Source organism: Lithobates pipiens, unplaced genomic scaffold (assembly GCF_037356315.1).
Source record: "Lithobates pipiens isolate NorthernLeopardFrog02 unplaced genomic scaffold, aLitPip1_a1.2 Scaffold_8, whole genome shotgun sequence".
NCBI classification, from domain to species: Eukaryota; Metazoa; Chordata; class Amphibia; order Anura; family Ranidae; genus Lithobates; species Lithobates pipiens.
In genome coordinates, this window is record NW_027507903.1 from 531522943 (window position 1) to 531547312 (window position 24370).

At 42.7% G+C, this 24370-nt stretch overlaps 1 protein-coding gene across 1 annotated transcript in view; it reads right to left on the reverse strand.

Annotated features, from left to right (window-relative positions):
- The window catches only part of SNRNP200 (small nuclear ribonucleoprotein U5 subunit 200), a 67998-nt gene extending 44072 nt beyond the window's left edge, over positions 1–23926 (reverse strand). Inside the window, exons 1-20 of the mRNA XM_077469531.1 lie at positions 23759–23926; positions 12998–13161; positions 12402–12573; positions 11468–11660; positions 7882–7937; positions 7705–7803; positions 7474–7626; positions 7087–7186; positions 4756–4892; positions 4591–4668; positions 4324–4497; positions 4093–4230; positions 3010–3165; positions 2371–2541; positions 2064–2257; positions 1694–1817; positions 1052–1201; positions 847–957; positions 449–580; positions 141–329 (exon numbers count right to left, since the gene is read on the reverse strand). Coding sequence (XP_077325657.1) covers positions 141–329; positions 449–580; positions 847–957; positions 1052–1201; positions 1694–1817; positions 2064–2257; positions 2371–2541; positions 3010–3165; positions 4093–4230; positions 4324–4497; positions 4591–4668; positions 4756–4892; positions 7087–7186; positions 7474–7626; positions 7705–7803; positions 7882–7937; positions 11468–11660; positions 12402–12573; positions 12998–13161; positions 23759–23803 — 2736 coding nt within the window. The 5' untranslated portion in view covers positions 23804–23926. The remainder of the gene's footprint in view (positions 1–140; positions 330–448; positions 581–846; positions 958–1051; positions 1202–1693; positions 1818–2063; positions 2258–2370; positions 2542–3009; positions 3166–4092; positions 4231–4323; positions 4498–4590; positions 4669–4755; positions 4893–7086; positions 7187–7473; positions 7627–7704; positions 7804–7881; positions 7938–11467; positions 11661–12401; positions 12574–12997; positions 13162–23758) is intronic.
- Between the last annotated feature and the right edge of the window lie 444 nt (positions 23927–24370).

Here is a 24370-nt window from a genome sequence, read left to right on the forward strand (position 1 = left end):
CAACATTACGATGGCCTATTAGCAAAGTTGCCAAAGTTTCACAGCCTGCCAATGGCTATGAAAATGCAGACCACCCCCAGTTGATATTTAAAAGTATGCACCATCTTAAAATAAAAAAACTTCAGAGAAACAAAAATTACCTTAGCATTCTGCACATTTCCCAGGACCACCTCAGCATTCAGCATGTCTGGGAGCTTGGCCACCATTTGACTCTCAATAGGCAACTGCTGGTTAAGCAGGGACAAATAATACTGAAGCTCTCCGTGAGACGTGATGAGGATACCTTCACCCTTTGTGTCGTACTGAGGACGCCCAGCTCTACCCAGCATCTAATATTAAGAAAATACAACTAGAATTTACACAGGATAATACAATCCTAATTAAAGAAATACATAAACAATGACAGAAGAAGAAAACAATTGCTTTAAAACAAACAAATTATACCAACCTGCAGGATATCCAGTGCTCCCAACTCAGTCCATCTTCCCTTTTCTGGACTGTAAATCTGAGTCCCTTTGATGATGACAGTGTGAGCTGGAAGATTGACACCCCAGGCAAGTGTAGCTGTGGAAACGAGAACCTGCACACAAAAGGAAAAAAAACAAAATAAATAAATAAAAAAAAACATATGAATTGCACAACTTGTGTGCAGTAAAACGCAAGACATCCAAAGGGGACAAGAACATACAGGTAATAATAGGCAATATATACATGAACCTTTATTCAATGAGCAAATTCTTTGAAATTTGTCTTATACATGAACCCTAGGAGACTACCCCTCTTCCTATTCTTGCATTGCTGTGATATACATCATTTTCATTAACATAACGTAAGAACTGAGGTTACCTGAATGTGCTTGTCTGCAAACAGATCCTCCACAAGAGTTCTATCTACCCGACTCATTCCTGCATGGTGAATGGCAAAACCATATGGCAGGAGGTCTTTCAACTCCAAGTTCTACAGAAGAGAGAAAATGGGGAAACAAACAAAAAAAAAAATGTAAAAGTGATCAATTTAGAGAAAGCTATGAAAAAAAAGACAGAATACATACCTTGCATTGGTCAGCCTCAGAACGCAGCACCTCAGTAGATGCAGATCCCTCCCGCAAGAAAAGACCCAATGTATCCTTTTCAAGGCACATATCCCTAATCGCTCTGGATGTCTTGCCAGTTTCTTTCCTAGAATGGACAAACACCAGTACCTGGGAAGAAAACAGCTCACTTTTACAAGGATTAAAGCAAAATTTTGACTCACAATTTATTCTATTTTTGTGGTCACAGGTTTGGTTTTTCAGGGCAACTGCTGAAGAGAATTGTACTTATATGCTTAACTGTTCACTGCAGAATAGAGAAATACTGCCCTCAAGAAAATATTTCTAAGGACTATGAGAATGTTGTATAACAGAGGACATTTTGGTGAAGCAGCATTAATTTGTCACATTTTTAAATTAATTTATACCTAAAAGTAGTAAACGAACCACAATTGAGGCAGATGACAGCATAAGTGGTCCGCTCATACAATTTTTAATATATGCCTGCAGCCTAGACTCCAGCAACAGGTTGGGTGTTCAACATTTTTATCTCATTCAGACAGGTTGCAGCACAACACTGACATTAATTTCTTGGTCCAAGGTGCATGGGTCACAAAGAAATGTATATAAAACGAATATCATGGGAATGGCAAAAATACGCACCTGGTTTTTCCCAGCATGCTCCATGATCTTCTCATATACAATCTCATTCATGATCTGGAAACGTTTAATAGCCTTTTTCTCTGTGATCCCAACATACGTCTGCTCCAGAGGTACTGGTCGAAAACTAAACAAAAGAACATAAAAGGACTTATTTGGACATGTACAGTTTGATTCTCTATTGTCAATCTGTAAACACGAATAAACCTTAAAAAAAAATAAAAACAACATTTAAAAAATAACTCACCTATAAACTAATACACTAACATTTTGACAGATAATACAAAACATCAAATGTTCCTTGCAGTAAATAAGGAAACCCAATCTAGCAAGTCACGATTTTTAGCAGTATCCCATCAAATACCAGCAGTACCTATTGTCAAAGTAGAAAAGTCCTTTGGCAGAGTCCACACGAAGGAAGGTTCCCACATCTTCATAGTTAGGCAAAGTTGCACTAAGGCCAACCAACCTCACATCTTCCTGTGACATTTCTATGTTACGAATAGATCGGGCAACGAGGGACTCCAATACAGGACCTCTGTCATCATGCAAAAGATGGATCTCATCCTGCAGTAAACAATACATTAAAATAAATCATAGTTTCCTTTTTTTATCCTGTCTGTAGCAACAAACTGTTAAGTGCTGTAGAGCTTAGAATTATTTGCTTTTCTAGATCTTACCAGTATTATTAAACGAACAAGCTGAGTGTAAGTTCGCTCTCCTCCTTTACGGGTTATGATGTCCCACTTCTCTGGCGTGCACACAATAATCTGGGTGGCATTTATCTCTTCCTTACACAGCTGGTGATCACCAGTAAGCTCAGCTACTGTGATACCATATGTAGCCAACCTCTGGAGACAAATCAAAAAGGTAGGATATAAATTAAAACCTAATGTAACAGGACAAGAGTTAAAGTAGAATGCAGCCTTTTTTTTTTTTTTTTATTTGGACAAAGTGTATGGAAGGTTAATCGTGTTTTTTTTTTTTTTGCCATCTGCGGGTTTCCCTCTACTTTGTGTCCCATAGCTAAAACTGGAAGTGGGAGGAAATGCCTGGTTATCACCAGGGTCCCCAAAATGAATGTTCCCTTTGGAAGATTTCCCCTCTATTGCTGTTCTGGGGACAACCCAAAAGTTTTTCACTTTCAGTGATAATCATAAAGATACCAACTAGAGGATGAATCTCCCCAACAAGGAGATAGATGGCAATAAAAATCTGACAAATGTTCAAATCCCTCTCCAGACACTCCAAAGCTAAAAAGGTTTTGCCTTTAGGTATACAAGTATAAAGCTTTATAGGAAAAAAATAAATACATTTACCTTGCTGAAACTTCCCACCATTTCCTGTACCAAGGATCGCATGGGTGCAACATAAATAATTTTAAAGTTGTCCACGTTGATCGTGCCATCCACATTTATGTGTTTCCCAATTTCCCGCAGCATGCACATCAGAGCTACATTTGTTTTTCCAGCTCCCTAATCAGTGTAAAAAAAATAAAAATAAAAAGTAGGAGAAAGATGCTTAGAAGACTGTCTGTACAAATGAGTCAGTCCTGTCCAAAATAAAGAAAACCTGTGCAGGAAAGGAGAAACCACACTGCCTTTAAAAATCTGGTTTCTTTTACTCAAGTTTAAAAAGAGGAAGTAAACTCTCCCACTCTGATGCTTCGTTTCATTTAGTCCATTATAATAATTATCAAACTATAGCCACTGTAATCCAGCCCAAATCGCATATTACTTACTGTTTAAAGAAACTTTAAAAAAAAAAACTTGTTTCCAGGGGTTAAGCAGCACCATCTTAAGTATTGTTTTCCGAGTCCACAGTGGAGTGTATTTCTGCCCTTACATTGAGCACGTCCTGTACTCTTAACCAAGCCTCCTTCTCAATACAACATTTCTATAGCAACCCTGCTTCCCTGTTCATAGCTGACTTGTTTTATTTCATAGTATTTACTTTATCTGGTATTTTCCCATTTCAATCTCATCAGCTTCAGCTAATAAGACTGCAGTAATGCTGTCCCATGCCCTGGTTTACACTGCATGTGATCTCACATGAGGTGTAGGAGGAAGCTCTCAGTCTCCTGGAATTTCAGTGTTGTGTGCCGTAGGAAGTCCTGATAATAGATAGACAAGTGCACAGAGTGTGCCATAAATCAGGGGAGATCTGAGCATGCTCAGTGACGTCATTCTAAAGAACAAACAGGATTAAAACAATAGTAAGTAAGGAGATATCTACAAGCAGTGTTCAGTGGGATTTTTATGCCGATTTACATGGGACAAAGTTGTAGGGGAGAGTTTATAACCACTTTAAAGGCAGCTTGGATTAAAATCTAACTGCTACAAAAACTTACAAGACACATGACTAGTGTAATGTCACCTCTAGAGGGCAGGTAAGTAACTTACGGTAGGGGCACAGAGAAGTAGATTCTCATCAGTTTCCATTGCAGCTTTAAAGAGTTTGCTCTGTATTCTGTTTAAAGTCTTAAACCCATCAAATCCAGCCTGGGCATATTTTGGAAGCTTCTCAACAGGCACTAGTTGCTGAGGGAAGACAAAAAATAAATAAATAGAGGATGTATATAGATAAACGCTAAGAATAAATGCTGTATGGTATTAATGGATCTTTTCACTAACCTCATCAGAAGCAAACGGTTTTGGTTTGAGGGCAGGTACATGCACTTCCTCATAACCTTTCCTTTGACGCCTGAATGAGCCATCTGGCAGCTGACAGCGCTTGTTGGCCATGAAATGACTACCTTGAGCAAAGACCAAATCTTCCAAATCCAAAACTTGGCGAGGAGTGAAGTTCTGTGAGAAGTAAACACTAGTTAAGTAAAAAAACACCATAGACCAGTTTATGAGACATAACCTAGTGTCAGGAAATTGCTGAAGTTTGCTTACATCTTGCTCCAACTCCATACTTTCCAAATCAGTGTCAACACGCGACTGTCTCACCCTCTCACGACGCGTGCGTTCCTCCTGCAGGTAAAGAAAAAATACCATAAGGAACACTGACGCAAAGAAAAATGTTCATGTTAGAGCCTTCTAAGGGTTACCATCTCTTACCCGAATCAGATCCTCCTTTTCAGTCTCCTGCAGCTGGTACAGATATTTGGACAGCTCTGAGTCTGCCTCCATTTTATTTATAATCCTCTCTTTTTCTGCTTCACTTTGAGCACTAGCCAGGAGTGTACAGTACAGAACTGTAAAAAAAATGGGGAACAAAAGATTAAATCACTTAAAAAGTGATCCGTTAGCAACCAGTCAATTGCTTTTTTTAAAGGTACAGCAGAAAACTGATAGAATCTAATGCGATACTTTAGGTAATTTCTTTTCTTGGAAAAAATAAATCTCAGATTATCAAATTTGGTCAAGCTTTTTTTCCCTAAAAACATTTATAAGGGGGATCAGGAACAGGAATGACTACTGCAGGTAAAAGGGGGGGTATTAAGATTTTGGCAAAAATGTGTGATCGCCAGCATGGTTTTGTACATCTCAAGCAGTACAATAGGAAAGGTGGCTGTTTATTTAACAAAGGTATCGTTCATTGAACTTGGTAAATAAGATACCCTGTTCAATTTAATCAAGCTATCATAAGCACAGGAAAAATCCAGCATATTTTTTTTCACCCAGGCAGGAACTCCGCTTTAACTCCTTACAGACTCGCTAGTTTTTGCCCAACCACTCCTTTCTCCGTTTGAGATGTCGTGGTCAGGCAGGTGACCTTTTTCATGTTCTCTGGACCTGCAAGAGTCCGACTAGTTTTTGGCAACAGATATTTCAATTAATCTCCAAAATCACAGGCATGTTGACTGCCCCAGATCCACCCCTTGCGCTACTTAATTTGGGTATAGAAAACATCTCTTCCCAATACCGCAGTTACACTCAATGTGCTTTTAGCAGCTAAATTCCTAATAACCAGAATGTGGTGAAAGTACTTATAAGCATGGTTAATATTCACTATACCTTTGAAAGGTCTCTCACCATTAGAAGGAACACCTTATCTAGATTTGAACAAGCATGGAAATTGTGGGTTAAAGATATTTCTGCTTGATTCCAGATGCTCTCCTTATTTAGTTGTTGCCCACGGGTTTGATTTTACAGTGGATGTCTATCCCATCGTTTATCTTCCCTTTTCCCTTCCATTTGTATTGTCTGAATTTTTCACTAGGCACACAACTTCTTCTGTTGGTATTGAGTTGTATTAATACATAATAATGATGTATTCCTTAGGTCTAACACTGATATGTAGCCGATGTGTATTCTGTATACCAGTCCGATTGCTGGGGGGAGAGAAGTTCACCTTCAGGAACACATTAGGGTGGATTATGTAATATGTTCCTGCTCGGCGATCCGCTGCCTTTGTGTGACAGCAGTCCAGGAAGACATTCCCCCTACCAGCCATTACTTGTTGAAAAGAGCCTGGCTGTGCGCGGCTCTGCCTACATGGCTGTGTACTTCATTTAGAGTTCTGTGAATGATCGAATTACAAGTATCAAGATCCTTTGCAGCTGTCGGCTGGCAGTCCTCAATGAACTACCGTGGCACGGATGAGCGCTGTGGAAGTTCATAGATTCTTCCTGTCCATGTAAAATTGCTTGGCCGTACGATGTACAGGCAGGCAACTTACACTAACAGTCTGCAGGAGGCCTGCATGGCACCAGCAATCAGCAGATGCTTTCCAGGCTCCAAAAAAATAATAAGAAGAAATGCAAATTTTTTTACCTGGAAAAAAAAAAATGTGCATTTATTTTATTTTTTTTATAGGTGAATTTATCCTTTAAACAAGCATTCTCTTGGAGAGTCAATCGCTGACACTTAAAACACATGGACCAGGAAGACTCACTTTCAGAGAATACTAACAAGTACTTGCAATGGGGGATCTTCTGTAATTCAAGTTGCAAGTCCAAGGTAAGATGGGAAAGAAAGCAAACTATTCCATTAGGATGCAGAAGGCTCATAAATTAGGTAAAAGACAATAATTAATTAGAATAACTGGGTTATTGTGTTATAGCGATTTCTAGTGCTAGAATGTACTGTTAAGTGTTTTTGCTTTACTGAAACAATGGGAACTTTTCATTTATATGTTGGAAGATTATTCACAAATAGAATTATCTAACATTTTCGAATGCCTGCCATCAAATCATTCCCCACATCGATTACCTTTTGTACCACCACCCCATCCCTTTAGAACGTAAGCTCCATGAACCAGGCCCTCCTGTCCCTTCTGTATTTAACTGTACTGTAATTGTGCTGTCGCCCTCTGCATTGTAAAGCACTGCGTAAACTGTTGGCGCTATATAAATTGTTTATAATAATGTAAAAAGAGTGAAGTTAAAATACAAGAACTTCCATTTTAAATCAGAGACAATATAGCTTTTCATAAGAAATACTCACTCATCATACGATGCTGCCTCAAAATTTTAATGAAGTCAAAAGTGTTAAACCCCAGCAGCAAGACCAACTGATTTTCACATTCACGGTCATCTCCTGCAGTCTTAAAAGAAATGGGAAAAAAAACACCACATATTAGTTTGCTGAAAACTTGCTAATTTCAAGTTTAGGTTGTGGGATGCAACTCTTTTACAGATGTTCTGAATGATATCATCTCTGTTATAGAGAACATGGAAACCAGCAAACAGTTAGTGAAGGTTTAATGTAACATGGATGTGTCATGTTTACGGCACAGTCCTGTCAGCCAAATATGGCTTTAAAATCAGTCTACCCTCCTACACAGCATTATGTCTTATATTAAAATATAAGTTAACTTCAAAGGTTACATACCTTTAAAATTTCCAGAACTTCATCAGCCTTCTTCTGGGATACAATGGCATCATCATAAAATCTGCTAAGCTGCCTTTGCAACCAGAAAGCATCAATATCGCGTGGGTGAAGATCCTTTTTCTTAGTACTCATAAGCTCTCCAGATGACACAAGCTGTGGAATAAATGAAATGAGATCACAAAACATAGTGCCCCAATTCTAAAACATTATACCGTATTTGTGTCCACTTACATTGGCTGAGAGTGTCCCATGCACAACAGCTTCATCTCCATCCACATCTTCATCAGATGCCTCATCCCTCACCTCTCCGTACACATCTTCATCACCAACCTGCAGATAAAGAGAATTATATAGCACCCACGATGAATATCAGGAGGAAATAAAACTTTAATTTCTATAATCTCTCACCTCTTCATCAGACTCAAACTGCACATTGACTCCATAGGTTTCATCTATATTCTCATCTGTAAGAGAACACAATGAAACATTTTCAAGTAGGAAATTTCAGTTTCAACTGATCATTGCTGTGCCTTGACATAACAACCCATTCAGTTTAAAATAGAAATGCAAAGTAAAAGATTTGTGTATATATAATAAAAAATTATAAAATAGAGGGATGTTCAATTCCTATCACCCGACGCACGATAAACGCAGTTCCGGAAGCCAAGAGTTTAGAACCTATGGTCAGCACTCTTGGCAAAGCAATCTGAGTGGCAATCCGGCCACTGGATCGCTTTTACATGGAACAGAAGGGTACGTCCCCCGTTCCCCCACACAAAGACTGTAACTGCTCTGTCCGGCTCTCCTCTGTGATTAACATCAAAATAAGAAGAAACAGCTGCACCTCATGCGATTAAGCACAACTTAATTGTGTGAAACGCATCTATCTAGAATACTTGCTTGTGTCCTATGGGGTTACCTTGGGTATTCTAACAAATGGCATTTGGAACATGCGTGAGGTGCAGCCAGCAGTTTCTTCTTATTTTGATTTGCCCCGCATTGCTGTGTAGAAAGCATGCGGTGTCTGTGCAATGCAAACTCTATGGCTGAAATCGCATTGCATTCACCAAAACCTTTTTTTGGTCTGCACTGGAGTCGAATTGCATGGGTGTTCACACCTATGTGATCCCATTCTTGTACCATTTGACAGTTTGCACTGTGTTCTGCAAACCGGGAGTGTCATTGACTTTCTATTGACACCTGCAGCAGTTTGAATAAGGCAGTGTGAAGGAATTGCGCTGGTTAGCGCTTTGCATATGTGTAAACCTAGCCTCAAAATAAAAATGTTTTTTAAAGCACCCGTTCCTTGTGCTTGCGCACAAAAGGTGAACGCATGTGCCGGTCCCATGCACACGCAAACATCGATCGTTTCGAACATGGGAAGTATCACGGTGACTATCCGATTTTTGGCAGTAATTCCAGCACCAAATCTTCTCTGTAAATCTAAAGTGGTAACCTGTAAAAGCTTTTTAAGGGTTGCCCATGGATAGCAAAATGTATGCTGTTTGTTGCCGTTGCACAATTTTAAAGCGTGGCATGTTTGGCATCTATTCTCTTGGCGTAACATCATATTTTACCAAAATACTGGGTTATGTATTGTGTTTTTTTGTATTATTTAGGTGTATCAAAAAAATATAATTATTTTGTTTTAAAATACCATTGTGCAAATACTTTGTGACATAAAAATTTGCAACACGCACCAATTTATTCTTTAGGGCCTCTGCTGTAAAAAAAAAAAATTATATATATATATATATATATATATAGTAAAAACATGACGTTTAAATTCCATTTTCACTCAGTATTCCTTCCAAGTTAGAGGGCTCTGGCTGTTCGAGTTGACGGCTCTTTTGATTACTCCTTTTTTAAATGGCTTGCAGAGGCATAGAGCAGGGCACTGGTATGAGATTTTACTTCACTTATGTAACACAGGGTAGTAGCAGTGTCAGTTTTGTTATAGTGTGTACCTTCAGGTAAGTCTTATTTATTTATTTTATCTGTAGGTACAAGTTAAAAAGCTGAGTTTACTACATCCAGATGAGCGGCATTCCTGTTGCTGGTGCTACGCATTACTAACAACTTATAACTTTCTATCTTTCCAACCAAGACTGATGCTATAAAAAGTAGCATTAGGGCTTCTGTTATCTTGACAAAGCTAAATGCAGAGGCCATCAAATATAGGAGTTCCATAGCGAACCTAAACTTCACGATATGAGGCATGCACATGCTCCCCACATTACCACTGGCCCTGCTAGGTACCTAAACAGGCAGATCACACAAGTAAAGCAGGACCAAGCACCTTACGGTATCATAAAGAGCATTGGCTGCAGTTTTTGTTTTGTTTTTGGGTGTGGGGGGGGGGGGGGGGGTTGCTTGTTTGTTATTTTAACAACCTGCACATTTGCAGTCTCTTTTTAAAAATTATACCAATACTTAATACAGAATTCTTCACTTAACATTTTAGTTGCTGGGACTTGAATAGAAAAGCCTGGCATTGCCTTTTTTAAGGCTAGGTAAGGGGAGGGAGGGGTAAAAGGTTTCTACTTCAGAGAGGCATGAAATATACATGGGGACATTTCTTAAGTAACAGGTCAAGCTTCTCTTCATCTTCTCACCATTTCAAAATTGATTCATAGAACAGTGAATCAGGCTCATGCTCTAGGGCCCTACAAGGCTCTGTTTACAACTACTGAGCATTCTACCAGGGCGCTAAGTGCATCTTGGGACTTTCATCACTCGGCTTCTGTTGTTGAGGTTTGCAAGACGGCTACTTGGTTGTCAGTTCACACGTTTACCAAGTTATACAAGGCTGATAACGCTGCCTCTGCTCTTAAATTCTACCTAGGGGGTTGGTCCCTAGTTCTGTTTGATTGTAGGCCCACCCCTTCTGTTTTTCTGGCTTTGGGGTGCCCTATCCAAGAGAAATGAAGCCGTGTTCTTCAATGAACGTTGAAAACGGTGAAAACTGGATTTTTGTACTCACTGTAAAATACTCAGTTAATTAAAGGACACAGCACCTACCCAGTCTTGTTTCATTGTTGCCGTCAACTAAGGATGAGCACCGGTGTGTTCGCACACTCCATGTGCAGAGCCTGCCAGGAAATCGGCACGGCACTGCTCTAACCACAGGCAGTGAGACATTTTCCCGATGTGTGGCTGCAGAGATCGGGAAATGTCTCACTGCCTGTGATTAGCACAGCGCCGTGCCAACTTCCTGGCGGGCTCTGCACATGGAGTATGCAAACACGCCGGAGCTCATCCTTACTGGCAACTAACTGAATCCTGGCTGTCCCTTAGGCGAGAAATGACGCTGTGTCCTTCAATGAACGAACAAAAATAAAAATTATAGACCGTTCATCAGGGCACTCCCTGGTAGCCTTTAAAAACTGTGTCCATCCTGGAGAAATCTGCTGCAAAGCTGAAAAACACACCACCCTGAGCGCTCCTGCTATTCCCTAAGGTAATCAACCATTACCTGCATACACACTTTTGTGTCCTGTGGTAGCATGATTCAGTAAGCTGTCCGTTTGTAAACAGAATCAGTCACACGGTTTCTCTCAGCATTTATCTTAGGGCTCGTTCACACCATACGTGCATGAAAACTGATGGGAACAGATAGGAAAACCGCGCAGACAACAGTTTCACATCAGTTTACATCAGTTTTTATGCATGTCAGTTATGTACCCCATTTACAGCAATGTTGATGTCATGTCAGTTTTTTTTTTCCCCCGCACAAAAAACTGCATACATGTTGCAGATTCCTGCGAAGAAAAAATCCACATGATACCAGTGTTGTGATGTGAAAAGGGGCACAGAGAACAAGTTTTTATTTTTTTGGTGCCCTTGCAGAAGGCATGCAGAAAAACTCATCACTGCACCATGGTGTGACTGAGACCTTACATAGGCACACGCAGTTCTACTTATTTAGTTATTTCTGCATTTCAAGTATGAACTCATTATCTATGCATTTTATTGCAATAAAAACTATACACACCCATATTTTGAATTTCTTTGTCCCCTCCGTAATCTGTAATCTTCTTGCCCAAGTTGACCAGCACATGGTAACGTGTGTCATCTGTCTGTCCCAGGAGTTGTTCCGTTTCTCGTCTCCTCTCTTTATCTCGCAGTTTGTCATTTTTTAGCACAGCCAAAACCTCATCTGCTGCACCACACAGGATATCTCTGGGCTGGAAAGACAGAGATATGTAAAGAAATACCTACACAGATGTCTTCTGATTTTCTAGCTCATATCACTACAACGTCTCACACATTACTGCCACACCTAACACACTGCCTCTGGTCAAAACTGATTTAAAGCATGACTAAAGCCAAAACTTGCTTTTAGGTTTTCGATAATGTAGAGGGATTAAAACGCCTGCCGATTTTTATTGCTGTCTGTGTCCCCATTAGGGAGATTCACCCTCCATATTTGTCCTGTTTACCATTATCATTCAAAGTAAAAGACCACATTTTGGGTTGACAGTTGAACAGGAATAGAGGGAAATCTTCCAATGGGGACACTAGTTCTGTTGACACCCTGGGATCAGTGAGCATGGAGTGACTATGGAGCACAGATAACTAAACAAAACAACAAATAGGAAGGGTTGTAACCCTTCCTTTCTCAAAAAAGAAAAAAATGCTTTATTTGCTAATATTTTCCATGTGCTTTCATGGTATTTTCATATGATATTCAGATCCTGAATAGCTCTTCACACCAGAAGTAACTTTATGTGTATGTTATGTTTTATATTACATTTTATCCCCCTAAAGAAAGTGTAATCGTGACAATGCAGGAGGTACACAGAAAGATTCTCCAAAAAGGAACTTTATATCTAGCAAGCTGTAAGCCAGTAAAATGTGAATTGTTTCAACACAGAAAAATAAAACACCACTGCCTGAGCAGTTAAGAGGTAAAGCCAGAAATGTACCTGATCTCCTAAAGCAGCCTGAATGAAACTGAGTAGGACTTCATATGTTTCACGGGTCTCTTTGGTTTTGGGTTTGTAGATAATTCCCACCATTTCATCAATGCCTTCTGACAGAAGGGTGAATCCCTTCATTTTGTTTATGTCATGTCTGTCTTCATCTCGTTTTCTCCTCCTGAAAGAGATGGCAGCATTTGGAATAGTGACTTGTCAGCTCTCCGTCTGTAATGCTCATACAATTTACTTCTTCAGGCTTTGCAAATTAGAGGAATGCTTTCTACACTTAGAAATGTGCACATTATTTACAACTTGTCCTTTGAGTCTTTACTCGTTTCAAAGTTCTCAAAACAGTATGACAAGAGCAGCAAATTATAATGAAATGTACAGTTTACCAACAGCAGAAAACTTGTTACAGATTCTATTGCTACAATATACTTGCAAAATTGAATCTTATCGTAATTTTTTTTTTTCTTCTTGTTGGCCCTTACTGACTTCCTCCTACATTTTGCATTATTTTGTAAATCCCTGACCTAACGCTTTACCAGCTTCGCAGGTCTACACAAACATTACTTTTAAAAGGCAGTGGTTAAAGCACTCACTTAGCCCTCCTTTCTTCCTGCATTTGTGGTTTGGTCTTTTGAGCCTTGTCACCCATACGGGACCCCTCCAACTTCCCCACCAATGATAACACCTCTCCAGTGGGCTCATCGCGTCGGGTTCGGTCTATCAAAGAACGATCTGCTTGAAGTACAAGGTTGGAGTTCTGTGTAGGGATAAAAAATAAAAATAAACAAAAAGATGACTTCAGTAGAAAAATACAATTTAATATACAATACTTATATGCCAGGGTATATTCCTATATATATAGCTCAAATGTGTCCCCCCCATATTGCACATGTAAGGCTCTCATTTGTATTATATCTTGGCATTGCTATATTATATATATATATATATATATATATATATATATATATATATATATGTTTTGCAAAGTTACTGCATTTTCTATTTAATTAGTGTTTTATTTTTATTTTTTTTAATAGAGCAACGACATACAAAAATTATTTTAGTTTTGTGCAGTATGGGAACAGTTAGAACCTTTATCAAGTTATTACCCATGTCTATTTCAAAGTCAGTGGGATTTATTTTCCCAGAGCCACGACAGGAAAAACAAAAGGACAGGCAATTTCCCCAAAACAAGGGAAAAAAAACCCCACCTTTGACTCCAAAGACATGCTGGTAGGTTAATTAGACCCTGTCCAAAAAGAATTGGCCATAATATGTGTATGTGTATGTCAATGTTGTAAGTGTGTCGGGACTCTACAGGTTAAAGGACCACATAAATAGCTGCAGATGGACACCGGTGGCAAGAAAAAGCGCCCAGAGGCGATTCAGTTCGTATAGGTAGCGCTATATAAGTCATTCATTCATTCATTCATTGACTGGGGTTACCTAGAATAAGTATCCACACTTGAAGGCAGCTCATCCAGTCCTATTGATGACTCTGAAATTTTCTATTCACATTAATTTTCTGTCATGGTACCAAAGGTCACCAATATCAGGTAACAGTATTGGAATTTTTTTAATTAAAGTGATTGTAAAGCTTAATTTTTTTAAATTTATTAAACATGTTATACTCACCTGCTCTGTGCAACGGTTTTGCACAGAGCAGCCACAATCCTCTTCTTCAGGGGTTCCCCACTGGAGCTCCGGGCTGCTCCTCTTCACCGAGTGACCACCATATAAAGTTGTTTTCTATAGAGAGACAGTTTGGCACGGCCCTGACTCCCATCACAGAATTTAAATTACAGAAGCAGGAGTGAGAGGGCAGAGAGATGCTGCTCTCATGCACAGTGTTGAATCAAGTAGGTATGGGAGAGATCAATTTTTGGGGATGAGTCCTTACAATCATTTTTGAACCATGTGCCATGTTGGTACAGGTTCATTGACGATTTGTTATCTGGACGGGTACAGAATCATCACTAATCAAATTTATCGAACATTTAAATACTAATGAGTTTAACCTACATTTTACATTTACTTATGATTACTATTATGATCGTATCTCTTTTCTCAATTTAAAAATCATCAAAAAACCCTCCATGCCTCCAGCTCTTATCCCCATCCCTATTTAAGACTGGGCGATTTTCTCCCCCAAAAAAATCTGCAATTTGAAAAAAAAAAATAAAAAGCAAAAAAATAAAAAAATAAAAAAAAAACTGGATTCTAATCGAGTTTTTTTTTGATGGACACAGCGCCGGTCCTGAGGAGCTGCGGGCAGGAGTTTTTAGGCGAGGCCGTGGCGTCCGGCCTCGCGAACTAGGCCGAAGCCGCGGCCTCGCAAAAAAAAATCCTACCCGCAACTCCTCAGGACCGGTGCGTTGTCAGCACCGGTCCTGTTGAAAAAAAAATAATTGGTTTGCTGAAAATTTTAATCGATTTGACCTCTCAACTCGATTCAAGATTCAAATAAATATTTTCCCCAGCCCTAGTCGTAACTGCACAGAAGACAGGGATTTCTACAACATTTCTACATTTTAGCATGGGACTATTGCCGTACTAATCTCAGGAAGGCCTAAAATAGGGCCTTTGCGCGGACCAGATCGTCATTGAGAGGGGGGGGGGGGGCTAGGGAGAGAGAGAGGGGGGAGAGAGAGAGGGGGGAGAGAGAGTGGGGGGAGAGAGAGTGGGGGGAGAGAGAGTGGGGGGAGAGAGAGTGGGGGGAGAGAGAGTGGGGGGAGAGAGGGGGGGAGAGAGAGAGAGGGGGGGGGAGAGAGGGGGGGGGAGAGAGGGGGGGGGGAGAGACCGGCTGCCTAGCCCTCAGATACATGTTTGGGGTGTCAGGCAATGGAAGTTGCAGCGAGTTGGCTGGCAGAAGTCCAGGCACCAGGACACGGTTTCTGGTAACCTTGGCTTTGTCGAACCCTGCTTTAGAACCACTTTAACAAGCTATTTAACAACAGCTTCAAACTATAAGGGCAAATTCCCTTATGAGACTTTTAAGTTGGCTCTTATTGAAGGTCCAACAAAACTGCTCACATAACAGCATGGGCATGTTTAAAAAAATAAAAATAAAATAAAGAGCTGCCCTAACATGCCTGAATGTCTGACTACCCTCTGATGTCTATGGCACCCTTAGGCCCCATTCACACCTGATCACAGCGTGTTCAGGTAGAAAGTCGCACGATTTTGTACAGGTCAAAGGGTCGCCAATGTAAAATGCGGAAAAATGCTCAAATCTGCCTAAAGATGTAAGAAGTTCCAGAACTTGTTTGATCTTCAGGCATTTTGGAGTGGAGATGTGAACCATCTCCATGGAGAATAATTGATTTTTTTTTTCCCCTCCAGCATTTTATAGCTTTAGGGCCTGTTCACACTGCAGGCGATGCGAGGCGACACCGACTTGCCTCGCCGCGACCTCAGCGGCAACTTGCAGATGACTTCTGTATAGAAGTCAATGCAAGTCGCCCCGAGGTCGCCCAAAAGTAGTACAGGAACCTTTTTTCTGAGTCGGAGCGACTCGAGTCGCTCCTCTCAGAACGGTTCCATTGTACAGAACGGGGGCGACTTGTCAGATCGAGGCGAGGCAAGTCGTGTCGCCTCGCATCGCCCGCAGTGTGAACTGGCTCTTAGGCCTCATGCACACGAGACGCAGATGAAACCTCTGTTAAAAAAAAGCTGAAACGCGCGTTTTGCCACGTTTGCATGCCGCGTTTATAAAGATAACATCATGTAGACCCTCCCCAAGCTCTCAAAGCATTTTTTTTAACTATTTCTGCTATTTTGATCAGAGTGAGCAGCAGCAGCATAGAGAGCATTTGTACACTTGCATTTGCCGTGTCACTTGCCACGGCACCTGCCACAAGATGTGGATTGTCCACTTGCCACGTCACTTGCCACAAGTTGGGGATTGTCCACTTGCCACGTCACTTGCCACAAGTTGGGGATTGTCCACTTGCCACATCACCTGCCACAAATTGTGGATTGTCCACTTGCCACATCACCTGCCACATCACCTGCCACATCACCTGCCACGTCACCTGCCACGTCACCTGCCACGTCACCTGCCACGTCACCTGCCACGTCACCTGCCACGTCACTTGCCACGAGATGTGGATTGTCCACTTTCCACGTCATCTGCCATGCCACCTGCCACAAGCTGTGGATTGTCCACTTGCCACGTCACTAGCCACATCACCTGCCACATGTTGTGGATTGTCCACTTGCCACGTGACTTGCCACATCACCTGCCACGTCACTTGCCACGTCACCTGCCACAAGTTGTGGATTGTTCACTTGCCACGTCACCTGCCACGTCACTTGCCACAAGCTGTGGATTGTCCACTTGCCACATCACTTGCCACGTCACCTGCCACGTCACTTGCCACAAGTTTTGGATTGTCCACTTGCCACGTCACTTGCCACGTCAGCTGCCACGTCAGCTGCCACGTCAGCTGCCACGTCAGCTGCCACGTCAGCTGCCACGTCACTTGCCACAAGTTGTGGATTGTCCACTTGCCACGTCACTTGCCACATCACCTGCCACGTCACTTGCCACGAGATGTGGATTGTCCACTTGCCACGTCACTTGCCACGTCAGCTGCCACGTCACTTGCCACGTCACCTGCCACAAGTTGTGGATTGTCCACTTGCCACGTCACTTGCCACATCACCTGCCACGAGATGTGGATTGTCCACTTGCCATGTCACTTGCCACGTCAGCTGCCACGTCAGCTGCCACGTCAGCTGCCACGTCAGCTGCCACGTCAGCTGCCACGTCACTTGCCACAAGATGTGGATTGTCCACTTGTCACATCACCTGCCACATCACTTGCCACATCACCTGCCACAAGTTGTGGATTGTCCACTTGCCACGTCACCTGCCACGTCACCTGCCACGTCACCTGCCACGTCACCTGCCACGTCACCTGCCACGTCACCTGCCACAAGATGTGGATTGTCCACTTTCCACGTCACCTGCCATGCCATCTGCCACAAGTTGTGGATTGTCCACTTACCACGTCACCAGCCACATCACCTGCCACAAGTTGTGGATTGTCCACTTGCCACGTCCCTTGCCACGTCACCTGCCACAAGTTGTGGATTGTCCACTTGCCACGTCACCTGACACAAGTTGTGGATTGTCCACTCGCCACATCACTTGCCACATCCCCTGCCACAAGTGGATTGTCCACTTGCCACATCACTTGCCCCATCACCTGCCACAAGTTGTGGATTGTCCACTTGCCACGTCACCTGACACAAGTTGTGGATTGTCCACTCGCCACGTCACTTGCCACATCACCTGCCACAAGTGGATTGTCCACTTGCCACGTCCCCTGCCACAAGTGGATTGTCCACTTGCCACGTCACTTGCCACGTCACCTGCCACAAGTTATGGATTGTCCACTTGCCACGTCACATGCCACTCACCTGCCACAAGCTGTTGATTTTCCACTTGCCACGTCACCTGCCAAGTCACTTGCCGCGTCACCTGCCAGGTCACTTGCCACGTCACCTGCCACAAGTTGTGGATTGTCCACTTTCCACGTCACTTGCCACTTCACCTGCCACGTCACTTGCCACAAGTTGTGGATTGTCCACTTGCCACATCACTTGCCACCTGCCATGTCACCTGCCATGTCACTTGCCACAAGTTGTGGATTGTCCACTTGCCACGTCACTTGCCACAAGTTGTGGATTGTCCACTTGCAATTGCAATTGTTTAAAATATTTTTCTAATGGTTTTTCATCATTTGCAATCATTTTTGAGATTTTTAATGTAAAAAAAAGGGTCACCTTTAAAAACGCATATAAACGCAAACGCGGCTAAACGCGGGTGCCGCGTTTAGCCGCGTTTTGCGTCTGAAACGCAGAAATTTTTGTTTCTGAACGCATTTTTTTGCTTCTGGAAAAACGAGATTAAACGCAACTGCATATAAACGGAAAAAAACGAGACTGTGTGCATGGACACATAGGATAACATTGAATGAGTTCAGGTGCAGTTGAAAAAAACTGTCCAACTGCATCTGAACGCGCGTTTAACTGCGTCTCGTGTGCATGAGGCCTTAGGCTTCAAGCTACAAAATGCTCAGGTGTATAAGGGGCCTTAAGGCTGCTTTCTGGGGAAAGAACATTAAGCAACTGTGCCTCTGCCAGCTTTTCTATATGGTTTCCACTTTCCCTATATTATATAAATATATTATATATATAAAAAGGCTATATGTAAATGTGTTGGTTGACTGGTCACAGCTGCCCCATACCCCCCACCACAGTCATTTTGCAGGCTGCACCCAATCTACGGTGCCCTGAAATTTCCTTGTCTGTGCTACTGAAAGAAGAGGAACTTGAAGCTGGGTAAACATTTCGCTTTGACCCCCCGGCCCATTGATAGGTTTCGGATGCTGGGAGACGGGGCAGTTTCTGATCATGTGACCGCCATGATTGGCTGTCATAGTGGTCACATGATAGAAAAGCTCCCGATCTCTACTTGCTTTCTGTTAGGCGCCGTTAACTGTGAAGGAAGCGTGCTATCTGCTCTGTTTATCCTTAGGTACGTCTACATGCAGCCTCTCGGCATTTAAGTCCCCCCCCCCCCCCCGATTCAGCACTGCATCCTCTGCCAGAGCCTTAAGCATTTAACACTTAAGGCAGTATTGGAAGTCTCGTCCACCCACTGCATGTTGCAGCTTCATCCCCCAATCCTACATCACTACCGAGTCCTCCATTGACCAAGAAGTCTGAGAAAGTCACCACAAATTCATGGCAAGGGACACATACAGTGCCTTGCGAAAGTATTCGGCCCCCTGGAACTTTTCAACCTTTTGCCACATTTCAGGCTTCAAAACATAAAGATATAAAATTTTCATTTTTTGTGAAGAATCACCAACAAGTGGGACACAATTGTGAAGTGGAACGAAATCTATTGGATATTTTAAACTTTTTTAGCAAATAAAAAACTGAAAAGTGGTGCGTGCAAAATTATTCGGGCCCTTTACTTTCAGTGCAGCAAACTCACTCCAGAAGTTCAGCGAGGATCTCTGAATGATCCAATGTTGTCCTAAATGACTGATGGTGATAAATAGAATCCACCTGTGTGTAATCAAGTCTCTGTATAAATGCACCTGCTCTGTGATAGTCTCAGGGTTCTGTTGAAAGCGCAGAGAGCATCATGAAGACCAAGGAACACACCAGGAAGGTCCGTAATACTGTTGTGGAGAAGTTTAAAGCCGGATTTGGATACAAAAAGATTTCCCAAGCTTTAAACATCCCAAGGAGCACTGTGCAAGCGATCATTTTGAAATGGGAGTATCAGATCACTGCAAATCTACCAAGACCTGGCCGTCCCTCTAAACTTTCAGCTCAGACAAGGAGAAGACTGATCAGAGATGCAGCCAAGAGGCCCATGATCACTCTGGATGAACTGCAGAGAACTACAGCTGAGGTGGGAGAGTCTGTCCATAGGACAACAATCAGTCGTACACTGCACAAATCTGGCCTTTTTGGAAGAGTGGCAAGAAGAAAGCCATTTCTCAAAGATATCCATAAAAAGTCTCGTCTAAAGTTTGCCACAAGCCACCTGGGAGACACACCAAACATGTGGAAGAAGGTGCTCTGGTCAGATGAAACCAAAATCGAACTTTTTGCCCACAATGCAAAACGATATGTTTGGTGTAAAAGCAACACAGCTCATCACCCTCAGCACACCATCCCCACTGTCAAACATGGTGGTGGCAGCATCATGGTTTGGGCCTGCTTTTCTTCAGCAGGGACAGGGAAGATGGTTAAAATTGAGGGGAAGATGGATGCAGCCAATACAGGACCATTCTGGATGAAAACCTGTTGGAGTCTGCAAAAGACCTGAAACTGGGACGGAGATTTATCTTCCAACAAGACAATGATCCCAAACATACAGCAAAATCTACAAAGGAATGGTTCACAAATAAACGTATCCAGGTGTTAGAATGGCCAAGTCAAAGTCCAGACTTGAATCCAATTCGAGAATCTGTGGAAAGAGCTGAAAACTGCTGTTCACAAACGCTCTCCATCCAACCTCACTGAGCTCGAGCTGTTTTGCAAGGAGGAATGGGCAAGAATTTCAGTCTCTCGATGTGCAAAACTGATAGAGACATACCCCAAGCAACTTGCAGCTGTAATCGCAGCAAAAGGTGGCTCTACAAAGTATTAACGCAAGGGGGCCGAATAATTTTGCACGCCCCACTTTTCATTTTTTTTATTAGTTAAAAAAGTTTCAAAAATCCAATAGATTTCGTTCCACTTCACAATTGTGTCCCACTTGTTGGTGATTCTTCACAAAAAATCAAAATGTTATATCTTTATGTTTGAAGCCTGAAATGTGGCAAAAGGTTGAAAAGTTCAAGAGGGGCGAATACTTTCTGTATGTAACACCCCCCGAGTTCCAAATGCTGAAAACGCAGCCAGAGGCTGAAGCACTGAAACATGGGTGAAGCAGGCCACATGGGCTGCTGGGAAGGCAAGGACACACACATTCACACCAGATGCAGTGGAATGCATTGTTTAACTTATCCCCACTACATAGACAATCCAAAAACACTAGGATATCCTATGGGCATAGTCAACACCATTACAGTGCACCACAAATGCACAGAAAAACACTGCAATGATGCACATAAAAGCCCAAATAAGAAAGAAGGTAATGACCTCAAAGGAAATGCAAGCTTAAAAAAATTGAAAGGGCAAATGCATGTAAAAAAAAAAGAAAAAAAAATTGGAACCAACGTGCATGCAAAAGTCTGCAGTTTCTAGTGTTAATAGGCCCTGATAGGATCTATTATCACAGTTTTAATTTCTGATGCCCGATACATCAAATGCCACATGAGCTCCAATAAGCTGATCATTTGATGGCAATGCTGTTACCTTCCTAGGCAAACTGCTGAGAATACTTACTGTAACGTACTCTTCCCTCAATGCATAACAAAACCCCTCAATTTAGCAGTTTCAAAAAAACAGTTACCGTACATTACAGTCATGCCAGCAAAGTAACTGTCACATTTGCTTGTGCTCTCAAACTGTCAAACCATGGCTGGTGTCATAACTGTCCACCATTAAAACTTAAGATCAAACAGAGGCCAAGATGGCAGCTTTCTTGGCTGATAAGGATAGGGGGTTTAAATCCAACTAAACACAATGAGGAAGCCTCGTCCTTATCACAATCGTATTACACAAACTAGTACAGAGCTTGACAAATTTGCTTTGAATCTAAGAGCCAGCTAAAGTTAGAAGCCAGTTTTTTTTGACTAGCAAGGCTTTGTTTTTGGCGACGGAAGTGGCAGATCTTAGATTTGGAGGGGACTGGCGCTGGGTGTGCTGCTGGATGGGACGGCTTTCTCATGGGTGGTTTCAGGGGATGCATGTACCTTTGGGGCTCTAGGGGTGTGAGTCCTTAACATTTGTTAACCCCTGGGGTTTTTGGTGCGTGTGGTAGGCTATGTGGGCTGGACTCTGCTCATGTCCCTTCTAGAATACCTCTCCGCACCCCCATGACACCACAGGGTACTCCTCCACATACCCCTCCCCAGAAAGCACAGGGCACTTCTTTGCACCCCGTTAACACAAGATACCCCTCTGCACTAAAATCACAGGAAGCCCCCTCCTCTGTGACACCACGGGATGGCCTTCTGCACTTCAGTGACACCACATGACTTACTTTTGCGCGCACACACACACACACTAGCCAACATCACATAGGATACCCCCCTCTATGATGACTATGGATACCCCTCAATGCCTGACAACACAAGATAGCACCCCCTCCCATGACACCACAGGATACAACTCTGCACCTCCCTAACACCTCAGGACACCCCCCACCGTGACACAATAAATCCCCCGCACCTACAGACACCCCAGGGTATGCATCCCAACATCACACCACAGGATACCCCTTCTCCCCTGATATAATCTTTAATATCCTGATCTTTGATGCGCCTCATGTGCACGCGCTCTCTGATCAGGTTGGACTCCAGGAGCACGCTGACACACACGGAGAAAAGCTAGTATCATGTGACCGGATAGAGATAGAGGTTTCCAGCATGTGCAGGGAAGGGAAGGGATGTGCTTGGTGAGCCGCACCCCCTGGCGACAGGAGGTGTGAGGGCATTAGAACAGGATCTATCCGCTCAGGCAGTAGGAGTTGGTCACGTCTGGTGCCAGTGCTCTGTTCAATAGTGTAGAGCAGGGGTGTGTAGACCGTCGGATAATGCCTCCGAAGATCTGCGCATGTGCAGGATGTAACGTCACACCAGCTGATCTCTTGATCAGGTTGCATGACGTCAGCACTCTGCATGCACAGATCATCAAATGCATTTTCTGACGATCAGCAAAGCGCAGTGTTCTGTTGAATAGTTACGATCGCCTTCCGCCTGTGATGTGAGCGCTGATGTCTCACGCATTCACAAAGACAATGAGGCAGGATGTGGCAATTAGAATCTCCCTCCGCGCTTTGCTGATAGTCGCATACCTCCCAACATTTTGAGATGGATATGAGGGACACCTAACAAAAATATGTAGGAATAGGAAACGCTCCCCGCCACACCCCCTTAAAAGGAGAATTAACCAAAAAAAATAAAGTTAGTAAATCCACAGGGACTTTTTTTTACCACTACTATTCCTTTGTATTGGCTTTTAACATGTACAACTGCAGTAATTTAGAAGTTGGGTGAAAGGTTTAGCCCTGGGAAAGGTTTTGAAAGTTAAAGTGCATTTTATATACAACTATATAGATCAGACCAAAATGAGGGAGAAATGAGGGGGGAAGAAGGGACAGAGGGACGTTGCTCCAAATCAGGGAGAGTTGGGAGCTATAAACTTGGATAATGCCTCAGAGGATCGCGCATACGCACTGTTGACATCATGCCAGCTGGGAGATACGTAACGTTGCATACCACCCATGCACAGATCGTCTGAGGCATTATCCGGGGAGAGGCACTATTCAACACAACACCGCCAGGTGATGGGCTGGTGGGGGCCCATGAATCAGGATGTGGCTTCTGGTGACCGTAGTGACCTGGGATTTCTCAAGCCCTAAAACAAGTTGATTCGGTTTTAAATAAAAACTGAAGGGGAATGTAACATGTAGGGGCCAGATTTCCAGAGACCTGCCAAGGGGCCAATGGCCCTGGAGATCCCAGTAAAAGACTGCCAACCACAAAGAGTGCTGGAAAAGTTATCAAATGTGGGATAAAGCTGCCTAATTCGGCTGATCTACAAGACATCCCACTGTACTCCCTCAATAGGACCCCCTGAGAGCCCACTGCGACTGCTCAGTCTTCCCTCTCCCGGCTTACTGGTATATGGGCAATTATGCTGTGTCTACTTACCGCCTTGTACTCGTACTGCAAGCTACGGGCGGTAACGTCCGCCATTCTGCCGTTCCTTCCCCGGTCTGCACTTCACACGCAGGTAGGGACAACGCGCTGCAAACGAAACTTCCGCCGCACTTTTTTACTTCCGGGTAATTTTGTAAAAACTTTGTCACAACATACTACTTCCGGGCCATTCATTAACAACTTCCGCCATACTCTTCCACAACAGCGTCACAAACGTTTACTTCCAGGCTATGAAAAAATTACTGTTTTTTTTTTTGTTGTTGTACAGCTTTATTGAAATTTTAAATAAACAGCGTTGCAGTATGATGCCTGACGTCAATAGAATAAAGTGTAACTTCAGGCAAAACTGTTTTTCTTTTGTTCTGCATAAAGTTTGGGAAGGGAGACCCTCTGTTAAGTTTTTTATCGCTGGACAGATTCACCCCCTCTGGTTTCACTGGTGAATGTCCATTATGAAGGAGAGAGACAATGAGGGGAAATCCAACATTTCACAGGCAAAACACACTTCTGGGAAGCGGACAGTGTGTTACTAAAATGAACATTAACCACTTCACCTCCGAAGATCTACCTCCCTTCATGACCAAGCCATTTTTTGCAATACAG